The 20,746-nt window shown below is 40.2% G+C and overlaps 1 protein-coding gene across 1 annotated transcript; it reads left to right on the forward strand.

Annotated features, from left to right (window-relative positions):
- Nucleotides 1-1,707: 1,707 nt before the first annotated feature.
- LOC135470205 (putative deoxyribonuclease TATDN2) lies at nt 1,708-18,790 on the forward strand. The gene is made up of 6 exons (XM_064749015.1): nt 1,708-1,788; nt 3,841-5,296; nt 16,070-16,238; nt 16,505-16,634; nt 17,158-17,370; nt 18,209-18,790. Exons 2-6 carry the CDS (start codon nt 3,862-3,864, stop codon nt 18,347-18,349), a joined length of 2,088 nt encoding a protein of 695 aa, XP_064605085.1. The 5' UTR covers nt 1,708-1,788; nt 3,841-3,861; the 3' UTR covers nt 18,350-18,790.
- Nucleotides 18,791-20,746: the final 1,956 nt, after the last annotated feature.

A 20,746-nucleotide genomic window follows, 5' to 3' on the forward strand; every position in this document is an offset into this window, starting at 1 on the left:
AATTAGTGTTTCATCCTGCACACTCCATTCGATCAATGCCATTTCCATGTTCCATTAATTAATGTTTCATCCTGCACACTCCATTCCATCAATCACACCTCCATGTTCCATTAATTAGTGTTTCATCCTGCACATCCCATTCCATCAATCACACCTCCCTGTTCCATTAATTAGTGTTTCATCCTGCACACTCTATTCCATCAATCACAACTCCATGTTCCATTAATTAGTGTTTCATCCTGCACACCCCATTCCATCATTCACACCTCTCTGTTCCATTAATTAGTGTTTCATCCTGCACACTCCATTCGATCAATGCCATTTCCATGTTCCATTAATTAATGTTTCATCCTGCACACTCCATTCCATCAATCACACCTCCATGTTCCATTAATTAGTGTTTCATCCTGCACACCCCATTCCCATCAATCACACCTCCCTGTTCCATTAATTAGTGTTTCATCCTGCACACTCTATTCCATCAATCACAACTCCATGTTCCATTAATTAGTGTTTCATCCTGCACACCCCATTCCATCAATCACACCTCTCTGTTCCATTAATTAGTGTTTCATCCTGCACACTCTATTCCATCAATCACAACTCCATGTTCCATTAATTAATGTTTCATCCTGCACACTCCATTCCATCAATCACACCTCCATGTTCCATTAATTAGTGTTTCAGGGGCCTCGGTGGCTCAGTTTGTTAGCGTGCTAGCATAGCGTACTGACTGAGGGGCCTCTCACCAATGTGGTCGCCATGAGTTCATCTCAGTCCAGCTCATGCTGGCTTCCTCTCCGGCCGTACGTAGGAAGGTCTACCAGCAACCTGCTGATCTATGCTCCAGCGCTACGACCCAGGAGCTTCTCACCAATGGTGTTGCTGTGAGTTCGAGTCCAGCTCATGCTGGCTTCCTCTCCGGCCGTACATGGGAAGGTCTGCCAGTAACCTGCGGGTGATCGTGGGTGTCCCCACCATAATGCTGTCCGTCGTCATTTAAGTGAAATATTCTTGAGTATGCCATAAAACACCAATCAAGTAAATAAATAATTAAGTACTTAAGACCATCACTCTCATGAATCATTGAGTTAGGTGCAATATTGGCTTTTCATGCATTGTAAACGAGAGTTAAGTGGTCTGTCTGGCCGAGAATAATGCACCTTAATGCATTCATTCACCCTAGCTAAAGCCAAATGCAGCTTTCTTTTAGTGGGATAATTTAGGCTAAAATATTTCAGGACATTAAGCAATAAGATCATGCATTTTTTCATGCATATGAGTTAAAGTTGTCAGGCCATATACCCTGTAAGTTGTGGCCCTTCCAACTGTTCCATTTACTACACTCTGTGCATCCATGTTTCATCACGTACACTCAGGTTTCTATCAATCACACTCTCCAGATGTATGCTCCATTAATCACATTCTCTGTTCCAACAACTGCCCTCAGTGCCCTTTCAGTCACAAGCCCCTATTCAAGTCACTCACACTTCAGCAGTTAATATCATCTAACAACACGTAGGCGTTCTGCAAGGTCAAACAGTTTAAAGAACTAAATCAGCAAAGAAAAAATCGAAAACATTTAATTTAACGCCTGTAAAAAAATTGCCGGCATAGAATTTTTTTTTTTTTTAATGGGGAAGTTAACTCCCCTTGACTTGTTTTCACGCGGGAAGTTTCGTTAGCTGCCGTGGAGCATCGTGCTTGGTCACCGTTCCATTTCACTTCACTGAACGCGTTATCTTCATGAACTTTGAAAGATTGAGACGAAAATAATTGGATAACACGGTGAGCAATGTCGAAATACTTTGCATATTTCTTTGGAACTTGACAAGATAATTGAAATTATGTAACGTGATGCAACATCTCTAATGCAAGCCCGTGAAAGTAAATCGAATTCATTCGGCCTAAAGTAAACTACAGTAAGCCTGAATACGTAAAGATAAATACTACTCAAACTCAAAAGTCGTAGACGGGTTGTTGATAGATTATGGATGTTCCATTTCCAGTGATTAATACGAAATTTTAATTATACACTGCCACGGACGAAGCTTGAAGGCATCACAGAAAACAGAAACAGAGACCACACGCACCGCATGCGTGCACCTGTAGCATCCGCTGTAGGCCTCCCATACTGTAGCTGGAGTCTGGCAAAGTCAGGCCTACAGTGCATATAACTTTTTATAGGGTTTGTTACAAATTTAAAACGCATACATTCAGTCCAATTAGTGTTATTTCCTTTGTTATATGTGCATGTTCAATTTGTCAAGCAACCTTAGTTTGTATGCGAAGAAATGGGATTTGATGCCAGATTTCTTATCTGCACTCTTGAAAATGCATGCATGCACTCAGGTTTTTAAATGGAGCGAGCTCTGACATTAAGTGGTTTGGGGCCATCCTTGGCTGATCACTATTTTGCCAAACTCGGGGCCTCCGTGGCTCAGTTGGTTAGCGCGCTAATGCAGCATAATAACCCAGGAGTCTCTCACCAATGCGGTCGCTGTGAGTTCAAATCCAGCTCATGCTGGCTTCCTCTCCGGCCGTACGTGTGGATGGTTGTGGGTTTCCCCTGGGCTCTGCCCGGTTTCCTTCCACCATAATGCTGGCTGCTGTCATATAAGTGAAATATTCTTGAGTATGGCGTAAAACACCAATCAAATAAATAAATATTTTGCCCAACTTAACGTCAGAGCAATCGTGGACCAGCAGTTAGCACAAACCACCACGCTATGCTTTATTTTAACCCAGGGGTAGATCAGATTGCAATGCAACACTCGCAGGGCTCCATTAATGGTGTGTACTCTGAGTACTTCCACATGTATTCTTAGTAAAACCCACATATTGTTTGGTCATTGGTCTTACTTGTTAGAAAAAAACCAAAAGGTAAACCTCAAAACTTCAGTTTGACTTTTTCCAACACATGATATTTGGTGCGTGGTAGTAGGGTATTTAATTCTACGATTTCTGGAAGACTCAGTGGACTTTTAGATGTCAAAACGAGGCCATGGCTGTGTTGGAGATATATGATGTATTGTCATAACTTTTTAAAAGTTTAAGGGGATTTTTTAAACTGAGTATGCTGTCACATGGTAGAGTGACATCAGTTCACTGAAGAATATGCCTTTCACAATTTGAGCAGCTGAGGAACAGGTCAGAGACTAAAAGGAACGATTAATCGTGTTTCTACAACTGCCCAATAAATGAAAAAGCAGTTTGACTGATATGATTACAACCGGCAGGGAATACACAGTGGTTTGATCCAACACATCTGATGTCCCACCACTCCTCGTGACAATGTCACTTTTCATTCCATTCCAGGTGAAAGCAGTTGTGAGGTCACGATGTCACAAAAAGATTGAACATTTGTAACCAATGTGTGGGACATTCGGTTGACCTTTTTGCAACAATTCTGCCTATGATTGATCAATTTTGTGTTCATGATTAACAGTTTGGAAAGATCTATACTAATCAGAATTTTTTGTAGGCTAACAGAGAAGTTCAAGAAAACTGATTTTATAGCCTTCATCAAACATGATTTTCATATTCTAAACTTTAAGGGATCCAGAACTTGAAAGTCAATACTGATTGGTTGCCAGTGGATTTTGGCCTTGCCTTCCGGGCTTGTTGAATAAATATGTGCCATAAATAGTAAAGTAATGTACTAATGTATATTGCTGCCCACTAAGAGAAGAATGTGGAGTGAGAACATAATAAGACAAATTAGTAGCACATACACGTCTATGCACATGCATGATTATATATTAGTGAAGAATTTTGTTTCCATTTAAAGGGTGAAATTACTAATATGTATCTTTTTTTTTTATTGTTGATCCTGATCAGGTCACCACCTGAAAGTGAAGGATGCTGAATGGTAGTCTGGTTTGTTACTCAGACTCGGAAAGTAGTGAGGGACAAGATGGAGAGTTGGTAAGAAAAAAACTGACAGATGGCGCAATGAATCCTAAAAGGCAACAGGCAAGCCTAGATAATTCTGAGAAACATGTGTCAAAACTTTCTCCACAGAGACCTTTACTGGCTAATATTGTATACTCTCCCTCTGATGGTGATGAAGTTTTCGTAAATGACCCTGTTTCAGGCAGATGTTTCACCGAAACAAAAACACCTAGACCAGGCTTAGTTTCCAGGTGTAAAATAGCGGTGACACCCTTGTGCATAGATGTATCGAGCATTCCACTTCCAGGAGAATCACCTGTAGAAGACAAAAGTAAGTTTGGATCAGGATCAAAGAAGTCCAAGCATTCGAGCAAAGCTTTGTATCTTCCACCAGCTCTGAGAACAAACTCCCAGTCCCCAGGCATTGGGTGTGGTGATAAGAAGGACACTTACAAAGAAGTGGATGGAGATACTCCCAAAAGAATCAACAGTTCAAAAACAGGTGAGACGGGGTCAAAACGAAAGGGAACACCTTTATTTGAGGATCTTATTGACAGGGAAGAAGTTGTAAATACAAAGATGGTAAAGACTGAAGAACATTTTCTGGTGGACAGCACAAGTAATCATGGGGAATCAAGGCGTTTCTCAGAGCCTAAGAAAGTAACTCTCAGACCGTTTTGGTTAGCGTGTGCACCTCCAAGCAAACCATTCACAACATCATTATGCATAAGTGAAGTGCATGGGAATCTTCGCAGTGAATTCATGTCAACATCATCTCAGCATTTTAGTTTACCGTTTGGTGCAAACAGCCTGAACAGTTCTCTAGATAGCTATGCAGTCGAGCCAAATAGCCACAATTCTTTGCCAGACCTGTCCCGTTCTTGTGCCAAGCCGTCTGCTAAAACCCGGAGTCCCAGATTGTGCTCACTCAGTGATTATGGCCGTTCCTCTGTCGACTCGTCTCCTTATCCAACACAGTCACCAGTAAATGTAAACTTGCGTATCAGTGAAACAGAATCAGGATCAAGAGATGCAGTACAAAGACGACACTCTCATGAGTCAATTGGTAGATCACTGTCTCGATCACGATTAAATTCTCTGCCTCCCAGACTGCGACGGCGTGTTGTGGAGATATCTCATACAAGTACTTGTAGGTATCAAACTAGTTCAGAATCACTCTCAAGGTCACCTTGGAAAGGCTGGGTATCTAACTTCCAGAAGAAGTACTTTGGCTTTAGTGATGAATATATCGACTCTCACTGCCATCTAGACTTCCTTTACAGGCGAGAAGGCTACACAGGATCTTTTCAGAAATACAAGGTCCTCCACAAAGACACCTTTCCTGGAAACTTTGCTGGCTGTGTGGCAGTTTTCTGTGAACCACAGAGTTTTAAACCAAAGGGTAAGTTTTCTTTGAGTTTGATTGTTTGCTACCGACAGGCTCCAGTAATCTGTCCTGCAATAATTTGCAACTATCAGGGCTCCAGATAGCGTGCGTTTGTGCATAAATTACGCATAATTTTTTAAACAATATGCATCAATTTTAAAAATCTTGTGTACCTGACACGCATCAAAACACAAAGATACGCAAGTGACTTTATTTTTATGGGTGTCGGCAGTTATGTATGTTGGAATACAAGAACAACGAAGCACATTTTGAGCTGGGCCATCTTCATTTCCGGGCAGAATGAAAGCCTGTGATCTCTGCCACACCTTTGCAGTAGTTTCTGATGATAAACATACTTTTGAAACCTGCGTAATTGAATAAGTAGCATCGGAGGTAGGCTTGAAAATGCGTGTTTTGCCGAACGCAAGAGCATTTAAACCCCTGTACACAGAAAAGTGCCATAAAGATATCAACATCGTTGTGACCGTGCCATTTAACTTTGACAGAAATAGTGAAAAAAACTGATGCAATCTAAGTGATAAAACATTTGGTTGGTAAATTGAATATCCCTATCTGAAAGTTTTATAGGTAGCCAGGATGCTCTTGTATCAGTATGTTGACAAGGGTTTAAAAGACATGCGTGTCTTTAATGTTAAGAGGTGTACTGTGAGATGTCGATTATAAACAGCATACATCAATATTTTTTTGTTACATGTACATGTAATTGGCTCAGCTTATGGCAATACTTTATGGCAATAGTGCGTGTGTGTTTGTGAGAAATACATGAACTTTTGTGTCGTTGCAGCCATTTACGATTGAAAGGCAAATTATTCAACTTATTTAACTCATCTGCTTACATTTACTCGCACTTATTGAAATTGACAAATAAGTACTCATCAGGCAAAAAACGTATCTGCAGCCTTGAACTATTGTATTGTTAGCGCAGTAAATGATGTAAACTTCCACTCATTGATTACAGTCGTTTATTTTCGCAAGGCTGAGTAAACGACAAGATGAAAGGAGTGGGTGATTAACCCCTCACATGTTCCATTACCCTGCATGGCAGCTTTGATCCCTAGTCAACACCATGTGGGGTTAAGTCACTGACAACGAGGTGTGCAGGTCTCTCCCCCAGCCATCTATAATCATACCCACAAATTAAACCGAAGAAAGTATTAACTCAAACAATGACTATTACAAACCTGTAAATTTCAAACACTGTCTCGAGCCATAGTCATGTCAACTGGGTACAAGGAGAACAATGTAAACTGCAATCCTTAAAACACAAAAGGATTGTTCGGGAAATGTGGAAGTCACGTCGCAGCATTATCTTCTGAATGGTTGTCTATTCTGAACCCTCACTATGCAACAAATATTTGTACACATGTATTTCAGCTACAAGTGGATTTTGCTGAGAAATATCTGTCACCTGGGATTAAGATCTGTCTGTCTTAATCCCAGCTGTCAGCAATATCCTGCATATTTTGAATGAAGTATGTCATTCTACCTGCACATTTTGTTTTACTACAATCGTAACTGTCCTCCTATTGCTGAAGTGTTACCTTTCTGCGATTTTAAAGTCGGGGAAACCCCCACAACTGCTTTGACCTTTTTCCGGTAACAACGTGTGAGTCCAGCATATTGGGAGTCGGAAAGGATTTGTCCGTGTTGTTGACATATTAGAAGCTCGCACAACAGTGACTGGCTATATATCGAAAAAAAGCACATATTTTATGGTTACTGCTATGCAGGTATGCCCTGGTGTCGCCAGGGAGAGGTAAAATTATTTTCTTGCCTTTCATTGGCCAAAATCACACCATGGAGATTTTGAGCCCTGTGATTGTAAGTTGTCACTTCAAACACAGTTTTTCATCATCTACTGGTAATTTGCAAGTAAGGAATTGCGGGGAGCTAGGTTATGTCACAGCCTTATATACGAAGAGCTCTGCATGCATATTAACGGATAGTTGACATGCCACTCAACATCAGGGGTTCATAGACATCAACCTTAACTACCATTGTGATTCAAAATACTGAATAAGGAGATTAAAAAACTCAAATGTATGCTGTAAACTAGAGAAAAACTAAATATATTTCAGTAAAACTTAATATGGGGAGTGCATTATCAGTTCAGTCTCACAATTTTGTCTTGACTGTATTTGTGCCATGCACCCCGTTAATAGGACAATCATCCCAAAATGTCTACTGCTGGTCAAGTCACAATGTTAACCTTTAGGGCTGTAGCTCAGTCCCAAAGAGACCAATAAGCTTTGGTGCATAGGTGGCCCAGCCTAAGAAAGAAGCCACAAAATTCTTAACAGGTTGACCTCAAAATCTGGACCTTTCTATGCCGGCGGCTGGGAGGGGTACCCAGCAATGCCGAGGGGATGTCACTTGCAGCCTCATCACCACCTGTCTCCTTGTGTCCTCTCCCCCGGAATTTCAAACTTTCATCATTAAAACTCATACCAGCCCAAAGCTTAGACAATTTTTATCATTTTGATACCAAGCATGCCATCTGTCAAAATATCTCAATTTGGTCGAATGTTTTGGAAAGCTAGAATGTTTATTTGCAAGAAAAATGAAAAAATTCCAATGATCAAGTATTTTGCATTTTCCAATAACAAACATTTAGAAAATTATGGATTTTCAAGAAGATTTTCTTGTTTACAGCAGTGCTAAGAAAAAAGTTAAAGGCCAAAAGTGTCAAAGTATATATCAAAAGATAGCTAATTTATTTGACAATTCACTTACAAAATATAGGACATGCTTTTTGGGACCTTGCTACATAAAAAATTGAGACCTTACTACATCATAATACCTGCTGTAACATGATCAAAACGGAAGTTTTAAACCTATAGGTTGTCAAAAAATCCCCAACAGAGTCCCTTTCATGTTTTGTGTTAATCCCATTTCACACCTATGAGAGGCTCCACGTGGGCCCTTCTGTTGGCAAGGAAAAATAGGGTTCAGGAGATCCCAAACTTTAAAAGGGGTTAGTTAGTCCGCTATGAGGATAGCTTTTCTCCCTTTCCAAACTCCATTCTAAACTCCATTCTAGAGAGCATGTAGCTGGGAATATATTGGTATAATTTCCTGAACAGTCATGATTGATATCACCACTGCCAGATGCTTTGGCAGTTAGAAATGTGTCTGTGTACTGATACATTGTTGTGAAGTGGAAACAATGGTAGTGGCAATAGAAAGGCCAGGTGCATTTTAGATGCAGGAAAATTGACATAGACAGACAAAGCTGATATGTTCCATCCTTTAATCTTCATGCAACACAACATGATTTTGGCTCTCCTCTTCCTCATGGATAAAGATTTTGGACAGTGTACATTAGGTCAAAGCTCTTGATCTGAGCTGAGGCTTACTTGGGTGCTTAACACTCTTCATACTGTTAAACAAGCATCTGCATTGAATGATGTATTGAGGACAGAATAAATGTTTGATCTTTCACATGAAGGAAGAATCCCCTGAATCTCACAAAGTTTTTCACTAGGTCATGGGGTTCTACATGTACTTCACTCTGTCAAAAGTATCAGCTGGACAGGATTTTGGTTATATATTCACAGGCTCACCCCCTCTGTACATGACCTGAAAAGGCTAGGACTAAATGTTGAAGAATGTTTATTTTGAGGATTGCCAAATATTGGGTAAAATATATTTTAATTTTGGCCTAGGGTAGGTAGATATTTAAAAAAAAACTCAGTGTGGCACTATCAAAGGGCAGTTAGATCTGAAAAAAAAGCTCAAAATGACCTTGAAAGAAACTCAGTGTTCTGATAGGATAGTTAACATTTTGACCTGTATGAACCCCTGCACATGTGTAAGAGTACTGGGTGATTACGCTCACCAGTCTCCAGATAGTTTCCTCTCGAATTCCCTTTCATCATAAAATGGTGATCATAAAACAATCAAGGTGCACCTTTTTGTGAATAGTAAGCCTTTTTATTTACTAAATTCATTATGATTTAAAAGTGAGGAAAACATGAACTGTTGGTGGCAGGAGCATAGACTGACTGCTCACTGAAGCATGGGCTTGTTTATTACATTCGGCAACTGTCCTCTGACATAATCCTCTGACCACCGCCGATGCTCTCCTGCGGCGTCCAGTCAGTAAGAACCACAATCAAGCCAGTGAATGATGGAATACACTTTACAAGCCTAAGGGCGGAACTGAAGATCATTTACTATATGTGTCATAATGTCTGTGAAAGAAATAGAGAGTCTGAGAATAATTTCTTGCTTCTTGCGTCATGCGTCATGTGTGAGGTGCCAGATACGTGCTTACTTAAATTGAATGCTTTTTTGTGCAGTTTAGCTTTAAAGTCATTCTTGAAGGAAAGTCCCTATTTATAAAGGTTTGTAACCAAGTAACTATGAACTAAAGTGCAAAATACAGCATAAATACACAAGTACAAATGCAGGCACTGCCAGGCTAGTTCATTTGAAACTAGGACTTGCAGGCTGAGCGTGATGTGTCTACCGCCACTTGGATGTAATGGCCTTCTCATTGGCTAATGGAGAAGAGATCTAAATACATGTATATTGGCTTGCAATATGGCGACCTCATGATATGTTTACTTGTTGGACTTAATTTTATACCTTAGCATCAACGAGAACAAAATATTAGACTGAAATGGAACATCATCAGTTTATTATCAAAGAATGCCCTATAGCCGACACCGTAAATCCCACTGCATGTTCACACATGTATACCCAGTTTTCCTAATTGACAAACAAGAACACATGACTTAATTGCAAAATAAATGATCAGAATGTCATGTTTGTGAGTCAGTTGTTTAAGGGAATTTGTGGCAGAGGTGTATACTGTACATGTACTTGTATGATAGTTGGTAGACCTACCTGTTGGCTGTTTGCCAGGTTCACAGCTCTTTCAGTCCATTGAGGCAAAAAAAATTTCTTTGTGGTCTGACCCAACCCCATGAGAAAAAATATTGTAGGTCGGTTGGGAAATGTCTTTTTATTCTGTCTTATGAAGCAATAAGGATACTATCAGTGTCATATGTATGCATGCCTCAGTTTGTACTGCTTAAAGGTGGCCTAATTAACTGATGAAAAAACACTCAAATTAAAACTATAGGAAGACCCGAATTACAAGGCCGTAAGCTCACTTAGCGCATGGACGCTTAGTTACGGTGGGAAAGCTGCATTATGATTGACACTTCACTTTACCTAACCTAACTTCGTTTTAGCATCTCTGCTGTATTTAGTTGTCTTCCTCCGTTCATCACAATTTGTAGTGAACATAAATGATGACGCACATATTTATTTATTTATTTATTTGATTGGTGTTTTACGCCGTACTTAAGAATATTTCACTTATACGACTGCGGCCATCATTATGGTGGGAGGAAACCGTGCAGTGCCTAGGGGAAACCCACGTCCAACCGCAGGTTGCTGGCGGACCTTCTCATGTATGGCCGACAGGAAGCCAGCATGAGCTGGACTTGAACTCGCAGTGGTGCGACCGAGGCCCCCATGATGCACATAAAATCACCCCCTGTTAGCAGCAAACATATACCAAAACAGTTGATTCTGCGTAAATTATGCAATTCAGCTCTGCAATATCTTGAAGTGAAATTCAAAGGATTGAATATATTTTATAGTAACAGAAGCTTTGCTCTCAGCAGCCAATGAAATGGCTGGCTTTTGAACCATTCAGCAAGCCAAGTTAAGGTCTACAGCAACCAGTCACAGGGAAGGTAATAAAAGAGCAGGCTGTCTCTTCACCAGCCAATCAGATGAGGGCAGAAAACATATACATGTAGGTCTGACACATGAAGCACAAGGCTCGATGCGTATAGTGGAGCTTATCAGGGCAGACAAGGTCTAAACGTTAGTGTGGCTCCAAATTTGAAAGCTGTAAAACTTTGAAGGGAAATAGCTAATTCAGGCTCTCAGCATGCCCCTTCAGGAGGACTGCTCCTCACTTTTCTAAGTCTAGGACAGACCAGCCCACCAACCAACTGCTCACTAATAAACTGGCTGGGCATCATTTTATGCCTGTTGCATTCAGTCACCTAAGTAAGCCTAATGTATTACATGTCGGTCATTAACTGTTTTGTGTGATACTCATCTTCTAGTAACATAGACCGAAGCTTGCCACGTGTCATTATGTCATGTACTGTCCGCATCACAAGTGCATGTCATTATGACCGTGAACAGTAATGTTTAGTTGTAATGTCCCCAAGAAACAGTGGACCGCAGTGCACTACATGTACATATCATTATGGCCGTGAACGGTAATGTTCAGTTGTACTGTCCCCAGGAAACAGCTCCCAGCCAGCATTCAGCTGTGGGGCCTGTTTGGGCCCTAAACGGGCTACTGCTTGGGGCCCTAACTGGTCAGCCCGTTTGGGCCCCAGGCAGATTTGTCCTCGGGCTCCACTTGGGCCCTACTTGGGCAATAAGGGCACCGTTTGGGCCCCAACCGGGCTAAAGTTTGGATGTTTGGACCGACTGGAATTATTCTAAACAGAAACTCACTTCGAACATCCAAAGAGAGTGGCACTTGGGTAAGAACGTTCATTTACCAGGTATGGCTAGTACACCCAAGTGGAGAAATAATTAACAAAGTGGATCTGGTGCCATTTAGAGGGTCCCACATGCCAGTTACAAGGGAGGAAAGCCACCAACCTTGATTAAGATTGAGAACAGATAATTTACAAAACTTTTCCTTCATGCTGACCGGAATGGAACATGCAAAAAGTGACAAACACATTTCATATTTTTGTAGAACTACTCCAAAATTTATTTCATACAAACTCAGAGATAGCATAATCCACTAGAAAGTTGTCAACAGAACAATCTTTTCTCAGAATGAATAAAACACTTCAAATTTGTGGACAGTCACAGTCAAACAGAAACAAAAGCTTTCTCACCATTGTAAATGAAGGAGAAATCATGTACAGTTAGTTGGGTATTTCCGAATCACGTTCTGCTCTTGAGGAGCGAGAGTAGCTTCTCTTTGTTACATGACAAACAATTATGTCATTTTCTTCACAAAATATTCATTTAAATTAAAGACCTGTAGACATATTTGATAAATATACTACAAATCCTGTGAGTTACAGAAGGTTCCCCTGCACACCTTAGGAGGAGTTGATTACACAAAATATGGACTACAATGAGGACTACGTCATATTTCTTATAAAAGTTGGCTAAGTACAGAATGGGGGAATCGGGACAACAAATGATTTTTTATACTAAATGAAAGACTTGTGCACATATTTGTTACCTATACTACAAATCGTGTGAGTTACAGAAGGTTACTTTTCCTACTGGGAGTTGATTACACAAAATATGCACGGCATAAAGACTACATGTCATACTTGTTAAGTTCACACCCAGAAAATTGGCACAAAAAATGATTTTTTTACATTAAATTGATGACCTATTCACATATTTAACATACAGACTATACATCCCGTGAGTTTCAAAAGCTTCCCTTGCTTACCTTAGGAAGAGTATCAACCAATACCGTCCCAGTCCACAGGAGAAGCAGTGTAGTGGGTGATGGCCCAGTACCATCCCCTTACTGCCCCTCCCATGAACTGGAACCTCTGGTACAGATGTGAAGAGCACAGACCAAGTGAGTGGGTGATGGCCCTTTCCCATCCCCTTTTTGGCCTGTGCAATGCACAAATGCACCTGAGGGTAATGGTGGCTCATACAGGAAAAATAATAAACTTACATTGAATTACATATAGTGGGACATGGCCTAGTGCCACTTACAGACAAAAACTACATTTAAAACCTACATAAAACACTAACTATCTAAACTAGCTGTTCTGGCCCTCTCTGCCATGGCTCTTTTGGCACGATTACCATCTCGGTCCCTCCCATTGCTCAGCCATTTGGAGACCGCTTTTTCAAACTCCTTTTTGTTTATGGCTGATGTCCGGGTATTGTTCTTCAAAGCACCTGAATTGAAATCAGTAAGGGAAAGACATAAAGAGAACAGAAATAAACATCTGAAGATGTTCTAACATCAATTAAACAGAAACTTTTGGTTTATCTTCCACTTTGTACTGTTGCTAGAACAGGTTTGTGCCTGGTCATAGATTATAATGAAATGTTTAACAATAGCTCGCGGGAATTTCCCTTTACCTCAGTTGGTAGAGTTTTGCACTGCAATAGTCCCGAGTTCAAACCCTGGTTTGACAACTGAACAATTCATTTAAGTCAGTCATCCATCAAATGCAGAGGTAAAATTATGTTCCACAAACAAAATAGAATACTTACGATAGACCAGTTCGAAAACCCTGGAGGTCCCAAATGCCCTCTTCCCATGACGCCCTATCAGATTGAATTGGAGGGAGAGTGGATTTGTGAGAACATATCCCATCATTCTCCTTGTGGCTTCATCCACTGTCCGTCCTCCCAAGTCGCTCACAAAGGACACCTACATGGAAAACAAAATGGAATGAATCTTACACCTTCTTTTGATAAATGGTGACTTAAAAAATGTTATTTAAAACTTGTATATGTACTTGCAGAAGTGCAAATATGTTGAGGATATTTGTATGATTCACAATGTCAGGGGTTGTACTAAACACATTTTCCTTTTTCCAGTAAAGTTATCTCCTCTCGCCATCCTGTTTTTTTTTTGACCTGCAGGGAAAAACTTTTCAAAAATTACATCTGGAATGTCAGTTGTTATTTCACTTCACCTTTCACCCCATCACTATGTTACATTATGTTACTACGCAATGTTGCCAACAACTGCTAGCCTAGGGTTTACTACGTACTTTACGTGCCCCCTGCATCTCAACATGGTGTTGTTGTTGTTGTTAATTAACACCAGCTGACCAAACTCTTATCCATGTTGATCACATACGTTAATCCTATAATTCACATACCAAACAACTCAGTGTGTACATAAAGTGTTAACACAGATGAAGATCCAGACTTACCGATAATGAAGATTAACTGTGCTAGATTCTTTTGTCAGTCTGCTCTGTCTGTTTGTTCCTTGTGCGATCTCAACGTTGAAAAGAGCGCGAACTTCTTGCCGCACTCTCGAGAATTAGTCAGCTCGTTCCTTGTTCCTGTTAGCTCGTACTTTGTCCGATCGCCAATTGTGCGCAGCTGTGTACATGGCTTGGCCTTTCGCCACTGTGCTGCTGCATGTGCTTGTTACGCATTCTAATAGGCAGTCCTACGTACAGCCCAATCCATTTAGGGTGATTGGGGCCAAAGCAGAACTGTTTAAAATATATATGTATATATATTCAAATAAATTGATTTAAGACTAAAATATTTTTTTTTATCACTTAGTAGCCATATATTATTTCATTTGATGTTTTTATTGCGTCGATCAAATATTTCTAATTTATATTGATTCAAATAAAGTAATTTTTAAAATATTTGCTGTCTCCAGAAATTAATATGCAAGTTAACGTTGAAAAGCCCATCAACTCCCCTCTCAGGCCCCAGTTGGTTAGCCCAGCCATAAAAGCCCATAGCAATGTCTCGCGGGCCCCAATCGGTTAGCCCATTCACATCCCAACAACGGGCTGCCCAAAACAGCCCCAGGTGGGCCCCAGTGGGTTAGCCCATTCCAAGCCCAAGCCCAACTAGCCCGCGTAAACCCCACCTGGGCCCCGCATGGACATGTTGGCTGGGAGTGGACCGCAGTGCACTACATGTACATATCATTATGGCCGTGAACGGTAATGTTCAGTTGCACTGTCCCCAGGAAACAGTGGACCACAGTGCACTACATGTACATATCATTATGGCCATGAACGGTAATGTTGAGTTGTACTGTCCCCAGGAAACAGTGGACCGCAGTGTACTACATGTACATATCATTATGGCCGTGAACGGTAATGTTCAGTTGCACTGTCCCCAGGAAGCTGTGGACCACAGTGCGCTACATGTACATATCATTATGGCCACGAACGGTAATGTTGAGTTGTACTGTCCCCAGAAAACTGTGGACCGCAGTGTACTACATGTACATATCATTATGGCCATGAACGGTAATGTTCAGTTGTACTGTCCCCAGGAAACATTGGAGTGCAGTGCACTACATGTACATATCATTATGGCCATGAACGGTAATGCTCAGTTGCACTGTCCCCAGGAAACAGTGGAGCGCAGTGCACTACATGTACATGTCATTATGGCCGTGAACGGTAATGTTCAGTTGCACTGTCCCCAGGAAGCTGTGGACCACAGTGCGCTACATGTACATATCATTATGGCCACGAACGGTAATGTTGAGTTGTACTGTCCCCAGGAAACTGTGGACCGCAGTGTACTACATGCACATATCATTATGACCGTGAACGGTAATGTTCAGTTGTAATGTCCCCAGGAAACAGTGGACCGCAGTGCACTACATGTACATGTCATTATGACTGTGAACGGTAATGTTCATGTGTACTGTTGGACCTTGATTCGTCAGATGGCATGTGTTTCACCATCCTACATGCATAAAGGTTTCCGCTGTGTCCTTCAAGAGGCCATCTTAAAAAATAAAATGTGCCAAATGGAATCCGAAGAAATTTTATGTGTGATATTGTATCAGTTATGGTAACATTGTGTTTAAGATCTTCTTCTGACTTTCAGTCTAGCATGGGCATTCATGACTCATATATGAATTAAATAATACAAAAGATATTTCATGCGTATGGATAAACAGATGTTTGGGGGAATAAAATTGACTATAAGATTTATACCATGTCATGACAGATGAAGTCTTCAGCTCAAAATGACAGAAGTAAATGTAGCATTTGTATTCCATTATAGGTGGGTTATGGAAATCTATAACCTTGGAACCAGATGTGTGGGTGGCAATGGGTTGTCACCCAAAGTGTGTGGAGGACTACACAAGCTGGACAGAGGAGGCTCTGACAGCCTGCCTGAAGTTCCCAAAGGTGATAGCAGCGGGTGAGTTCGGACTGGACTACTCAGGCAGGTATGTAAGTGTAAACAGCGACAAAATGTAAGAAATTCAAGCCGTAAGTTTTCTATTGTTTCTTCGAAGTACATCACTATTTGCATTGTGTATGCAATGTGTAGTATACCAATGTCCCAAGGCCAATGTAAAAAGAAAAAAATCACAATGAATTTGTATTGTAGAAAAGTATGGACTATAAGAAAGTTAATATCTGGATAATATGACTTGCTTAGAATGTGTTAAGACAATATCTTTACGCACAGACTTTTTGCCTTATGTAACAGGTTCCGTGAGACTGCTGATCGTCAAAAGGATGTATTTGTACGTCAGCTGAAGATAGCTTCAGCACAAGACAAACCACTGGTTATTCACTGTCGTCGTGCAGAGGACGACACATTCCTTATCATGAAGCAGGTAATTTATTTTGTGTGATGGATACTGATCACATTGTGAATTATATACATGTAAGTCCTTGAATCCCTCCAACTAGAGATTTGTCTTTGTAGGTCCTGTACTGGCATATATAGTTTCCCTTCCACGTGCAAATTTGACCTTCTGTGTGGTGAAAAATTTAAATATAAAAAGGAAGTTCATTTTTCAAGCTTGTCATTAGCTACATAAGTCTTCCCAAATTACTATAGCTTTAGCCATAGGAGCGAGTATAGCCTTTCCAGTATAGAACATGTTCGTGCCATTTATGGGGAAAAAGAAATGGTACAGACTTTTGAAATTTCGTGAAAGTGATCCCAAGGAAGACCTTGTTCAAATTTTGATGATACTCTGATCAAAGACTGGCAGCATTATAAATTGAGTGATGTCACTGCAGAAGACGGGGAGACAGAAGTGTTACCAGTAGATTGTTGTGAAATAGTGGAAGGATTTACCTATGATAAATGTCTGTTCTTTGTTTTATTGTGTCCTTTTTTTACATTTGCAGTATGCTTCGAAGCATGTATCAATCCACAGACACTGCTTTTCTTTGGATTTTGAAGAAGCTCGTCGCTGGTTTGACACTTTCCCGAATCTGTATGTTGGCCTCACACCACTAGTGACGTACAGTTCTGCAGTAGAGACACATGATTTGGCTAGGAAAGTACCCCTAGACCGACTTTTACTGGAGACGGACTCGCCTTACTTTGTACCCCGTGATGTGAGAAAATTACTCTTTATGCTTATATGCTTGTTTATAACACGTTTGAAATGAAATTGTAAGTTGGACCCTTTTTAGCTGGCCTGAATCTGTAAAAGAAATGTTAAGCTATGTGTGAGGTATGGGGCTCCTCAGAAGCACGGCATATATTGAGCCCAGGTTTTGCCCACTTGTAAAGCACAATAAAACGAAGATGGTGTTGCATCATTGATACCCCATTTGCATATAAATTAACATAATTAACAAAACGCCTGACTTAACTTGGCATGCATTGCAGTCAATGTAAAGGTAAATGTTAAGGGTCGTATCTGGAAAAATACTGCCTGTGTTGAGCTGAGGTTTTTCATATGGCATGTAAACCACAATATCACCAGGGATTATTTATTATTTAAGTATGCAAATACTATCTGTGGTTAGTATATATAGTTATTTTAATGGGTAGGTAACAAACTTTCTTCCTCACCAATGCGATCACTGAGTTCAAGTCCAGCTCATGCTGGTTCTCTCTCTGGTTATACGTGGGAAGATCGGCCTGTGGACGGTCGTGGGTTTCCCCTGACCATAATACTTGATGCTTTAGTATAAGTGAAATGTAAGAGAAAAACTCCTATGAAATAAATAAGAAGCTTCTTTGAAAGTATATGTACATGTGTTTTGAAATATGCTTCCCTTAACTGGGAACAGAATTCATATTGAAATACTGGAAGACTAATAGTTTGAAAAGAAAAGTACATGTGTGTACGCAGTTTTTTTTTTTAGTTTTATCTTGAATATCTTTCAAATGATAATAAATTGTGCATTGTTATTGGAAATATCTGGTCTTTGTTAAACTTTCCAGGTTCCACGAGCTGACATGAGCTTCTCACACCCAGGAATGGCTATTACAGTTGCTCATGAAGTTGCAAGCTTTCAAGGCATTCCAGTCTCAAAGGTTCTGCAAGCAACACGGAAAAACACTAAAGACATGTATGGAATTTAACATACAAGCCAGATAAACTTATTTGATGAAAATATTGACATTCAGTATTTTAAAATGTCTGGACTCCATTTAATGAGATACTATGACTTCTGCAGAAGAAGTAATTGATTGTGGACAACCTTAATGAAATGCATTCCCATTACTATATGTATATACACTCATTAAGCTTTGTAAGAGAAAGTTATATATTGTGAAAATAAAATGCATATGTATATTTGCTACTTAAATTATGCGTGCATCAGCTTTGAACATTGATCATATGACTGTGATAGCCTTCTTCCCAAAACCTGGAAGGATGGGAGGGATGGGCATAGTGTTTGCAAAAAGTGCATAGCACTGCATGCATACATGTACATACAGATGCTCTGTCAGTAGAGGGGGCCTCCGTAGTTCAGTTGGTTAGCGGGATAGCGCAGCGAAATGACCCAGAAACCTGTCACCAATGCGGTCGCTGTGAGTTCAAGTCCAACTCATGCTTGCTTCCTCTCCGGCCGTATGTGGGAAGGTCTGTCAGCAACCTGTGGATGGTCGTGGGTTTCCCCCGGGCTCTGCCTGGTTTCCTCCCACAATAATGCTGGCTGACGTCGTATGAGTGAAATATTCTTGAGATCGGCGTAAAACACCAATCAAATAAATAAATAAATCTGGCAATGTACAACTTACATTTGCAGAACTGCACCTGTTTTGTAAGGCAGTTGTAACTGTCACACGATTTATGGTACGTTGAAACGTATTGCTAAGACTTAAGTCACAATAGTATAAGATGTGCTTGACACCAGACTGGGACTGCTAAATGGGCTCCATATATCTGGTGGTCGAAGTGCCCACACATTTGTGAAACTAGACTAAGGCTTTGAAAGTCTGGAAGTAAATAGCATAGGGATTTTTTTGTCCTAAAATGAGGAATTCTGTTTTAAATGTGAAATTAATGGTACATGTAAGAAATACATACTGTACGCCAAATAAGATATTTCTAGTGTGAAGTGTCACGAGCCAAAATTGTGAATTGAGGTGAGAATCTAATGAAATTACATTGGTGTATTAGTCTTAATTTCCAGTATATACAGTTATCTCCTCTTGTGTCTATTTTATAAAATACTTCTGCTTCAGGAAGGAACAGGCCTGATTTTTTCAAAATCTGACATGATCCATTGACTTTACGTGGATTTTAGTCCACGTCCATGCAATGTTTGTTCACATGAAAAGCTGTCGACGTAACCCATGCTTCATGTGAAACAGTTTGCGCCCATGACTCATTTCTACAAGGCCAAGAAAGCGGCTGTGAACATTTTATGCTGGGTAGGCTGTAGTTCAGAATAAAGACAATGTCCGTAGTAAAACTCCTGTATGTTAACAGAGCTTTCAGAATGAAAATACATGTACCTGCCAAAAATTAGGTGTCATTGGCAAAGATTAGGTGATGTACATTCGCCGAGAGCTCTGCTGTTGTCTGTAGCATCATACTCACATCAGGATCATTTCACACATGAAGCTCCTTTCTGTATGCTGTGCACTTGCAACCCTTCATATAATGGCCATCAGCTGACAGTTGAGCATCATTTTGTTGCCATTTTAATACATACAGTATGGGGCATTTCATACATTACTTCATTCTGAATGAGCGTTTAAAACATCAATACCAAGCTTTGCGTGTTGAGCTGTTCCATCTGCTGCAGTTCTTCATTTCTTTGAGGTGTACATGTTGTTCATCTTTTTGCATCTATTCCTGAACACGCATGTATTGAAGAATCCATATTGAATATATAAACCTGACTCAAGCATGCATTCTGTACAAGTGGACTGTAAAATCGCTGCTCAAAATGTAACTAAACAGAAAGGTTAAATGAAATCATTACTCTTTGTCTGTGTGTGAAACAAAATGTAGCTAGAAATATATATAGGCAGTGTCCGTACAGAACAACCTGCAGTTAAGAAATCCAAGTGTAGTAATGTACTGACAGCGATGTGTATACTTAGATTTGTTGCTGATAGTTGCTGATAGAATAGCATTAGGCAGTAAGCATTGACCGTCACTGCTAATTTTTTTAATGTGAACTATTCACATTCACATTTGCCTCAATTCAGTTAGTGTAACCATCATGTATCCCCAAACCATGGTTCGTGTAAAAAAAAAAAAAAATAGGCCTGAGGAATCTGAAAGGAATCGTGGGATTCCATCAGTATGAAGAAAGCATGGTACTAGAGATGTAACTGTGAAGTGCAATGTAAAATACAGTCAACACTTACATTATTTTGAATAGTGTGTACAGCTTAATCTTTAAATTTATTGAAATGTCAGAGAGAGAGGGATAACCATCTCGTTGAGGGGTTCAGTTATCACTTTTAGTTTACTTTGTAAAATGATTTACTGTTTTATTTTGGTGAGTCTTCACCAGG

Source organism: Liolophura sinensis, chromosome 7 (assembly GCF_032854445.1).
Source record: "Liolophura sinensis isolate JHLJ2023 chromosome 7, CUHK_Ljap_v2, whole genome shotgun sequence".
Classification (NCBI taxonomy): Eukaryota; Metazoa; Mollusca; class Polyplacophora; order Chitonida; family Chitonidae; genus Liolophura; species Liolophura sinensis.

What these genes read in the sequence shown, in the direction of transcription:
- LOC135470205 (XM_064749015.1), top strand. Translation starts at nt 3,862, where the DNA reads ATGCTGAATGGTAGTCTGGTTTGTTACTCAGACTCGGAAAGTAGTGAG. An exon ending in ACAGAGTTTTAAACCAAAGG is followed by an intron (nt 5,297 to 16,069) that starts GTAAGTTTTCTT and finishes ATTCCATTATAG; the next exon opens with GTGGGTTATGGAAATCTATA. An exon ending in CTTACTTTGTACCCCGTGAT is followed by an intron (nt 17,371 to 18,208) that starts GTGAGAAAATTA and finishes TAAACTTTCCAG; the next exon opens with GTTCCACGAGCTGACATGAG.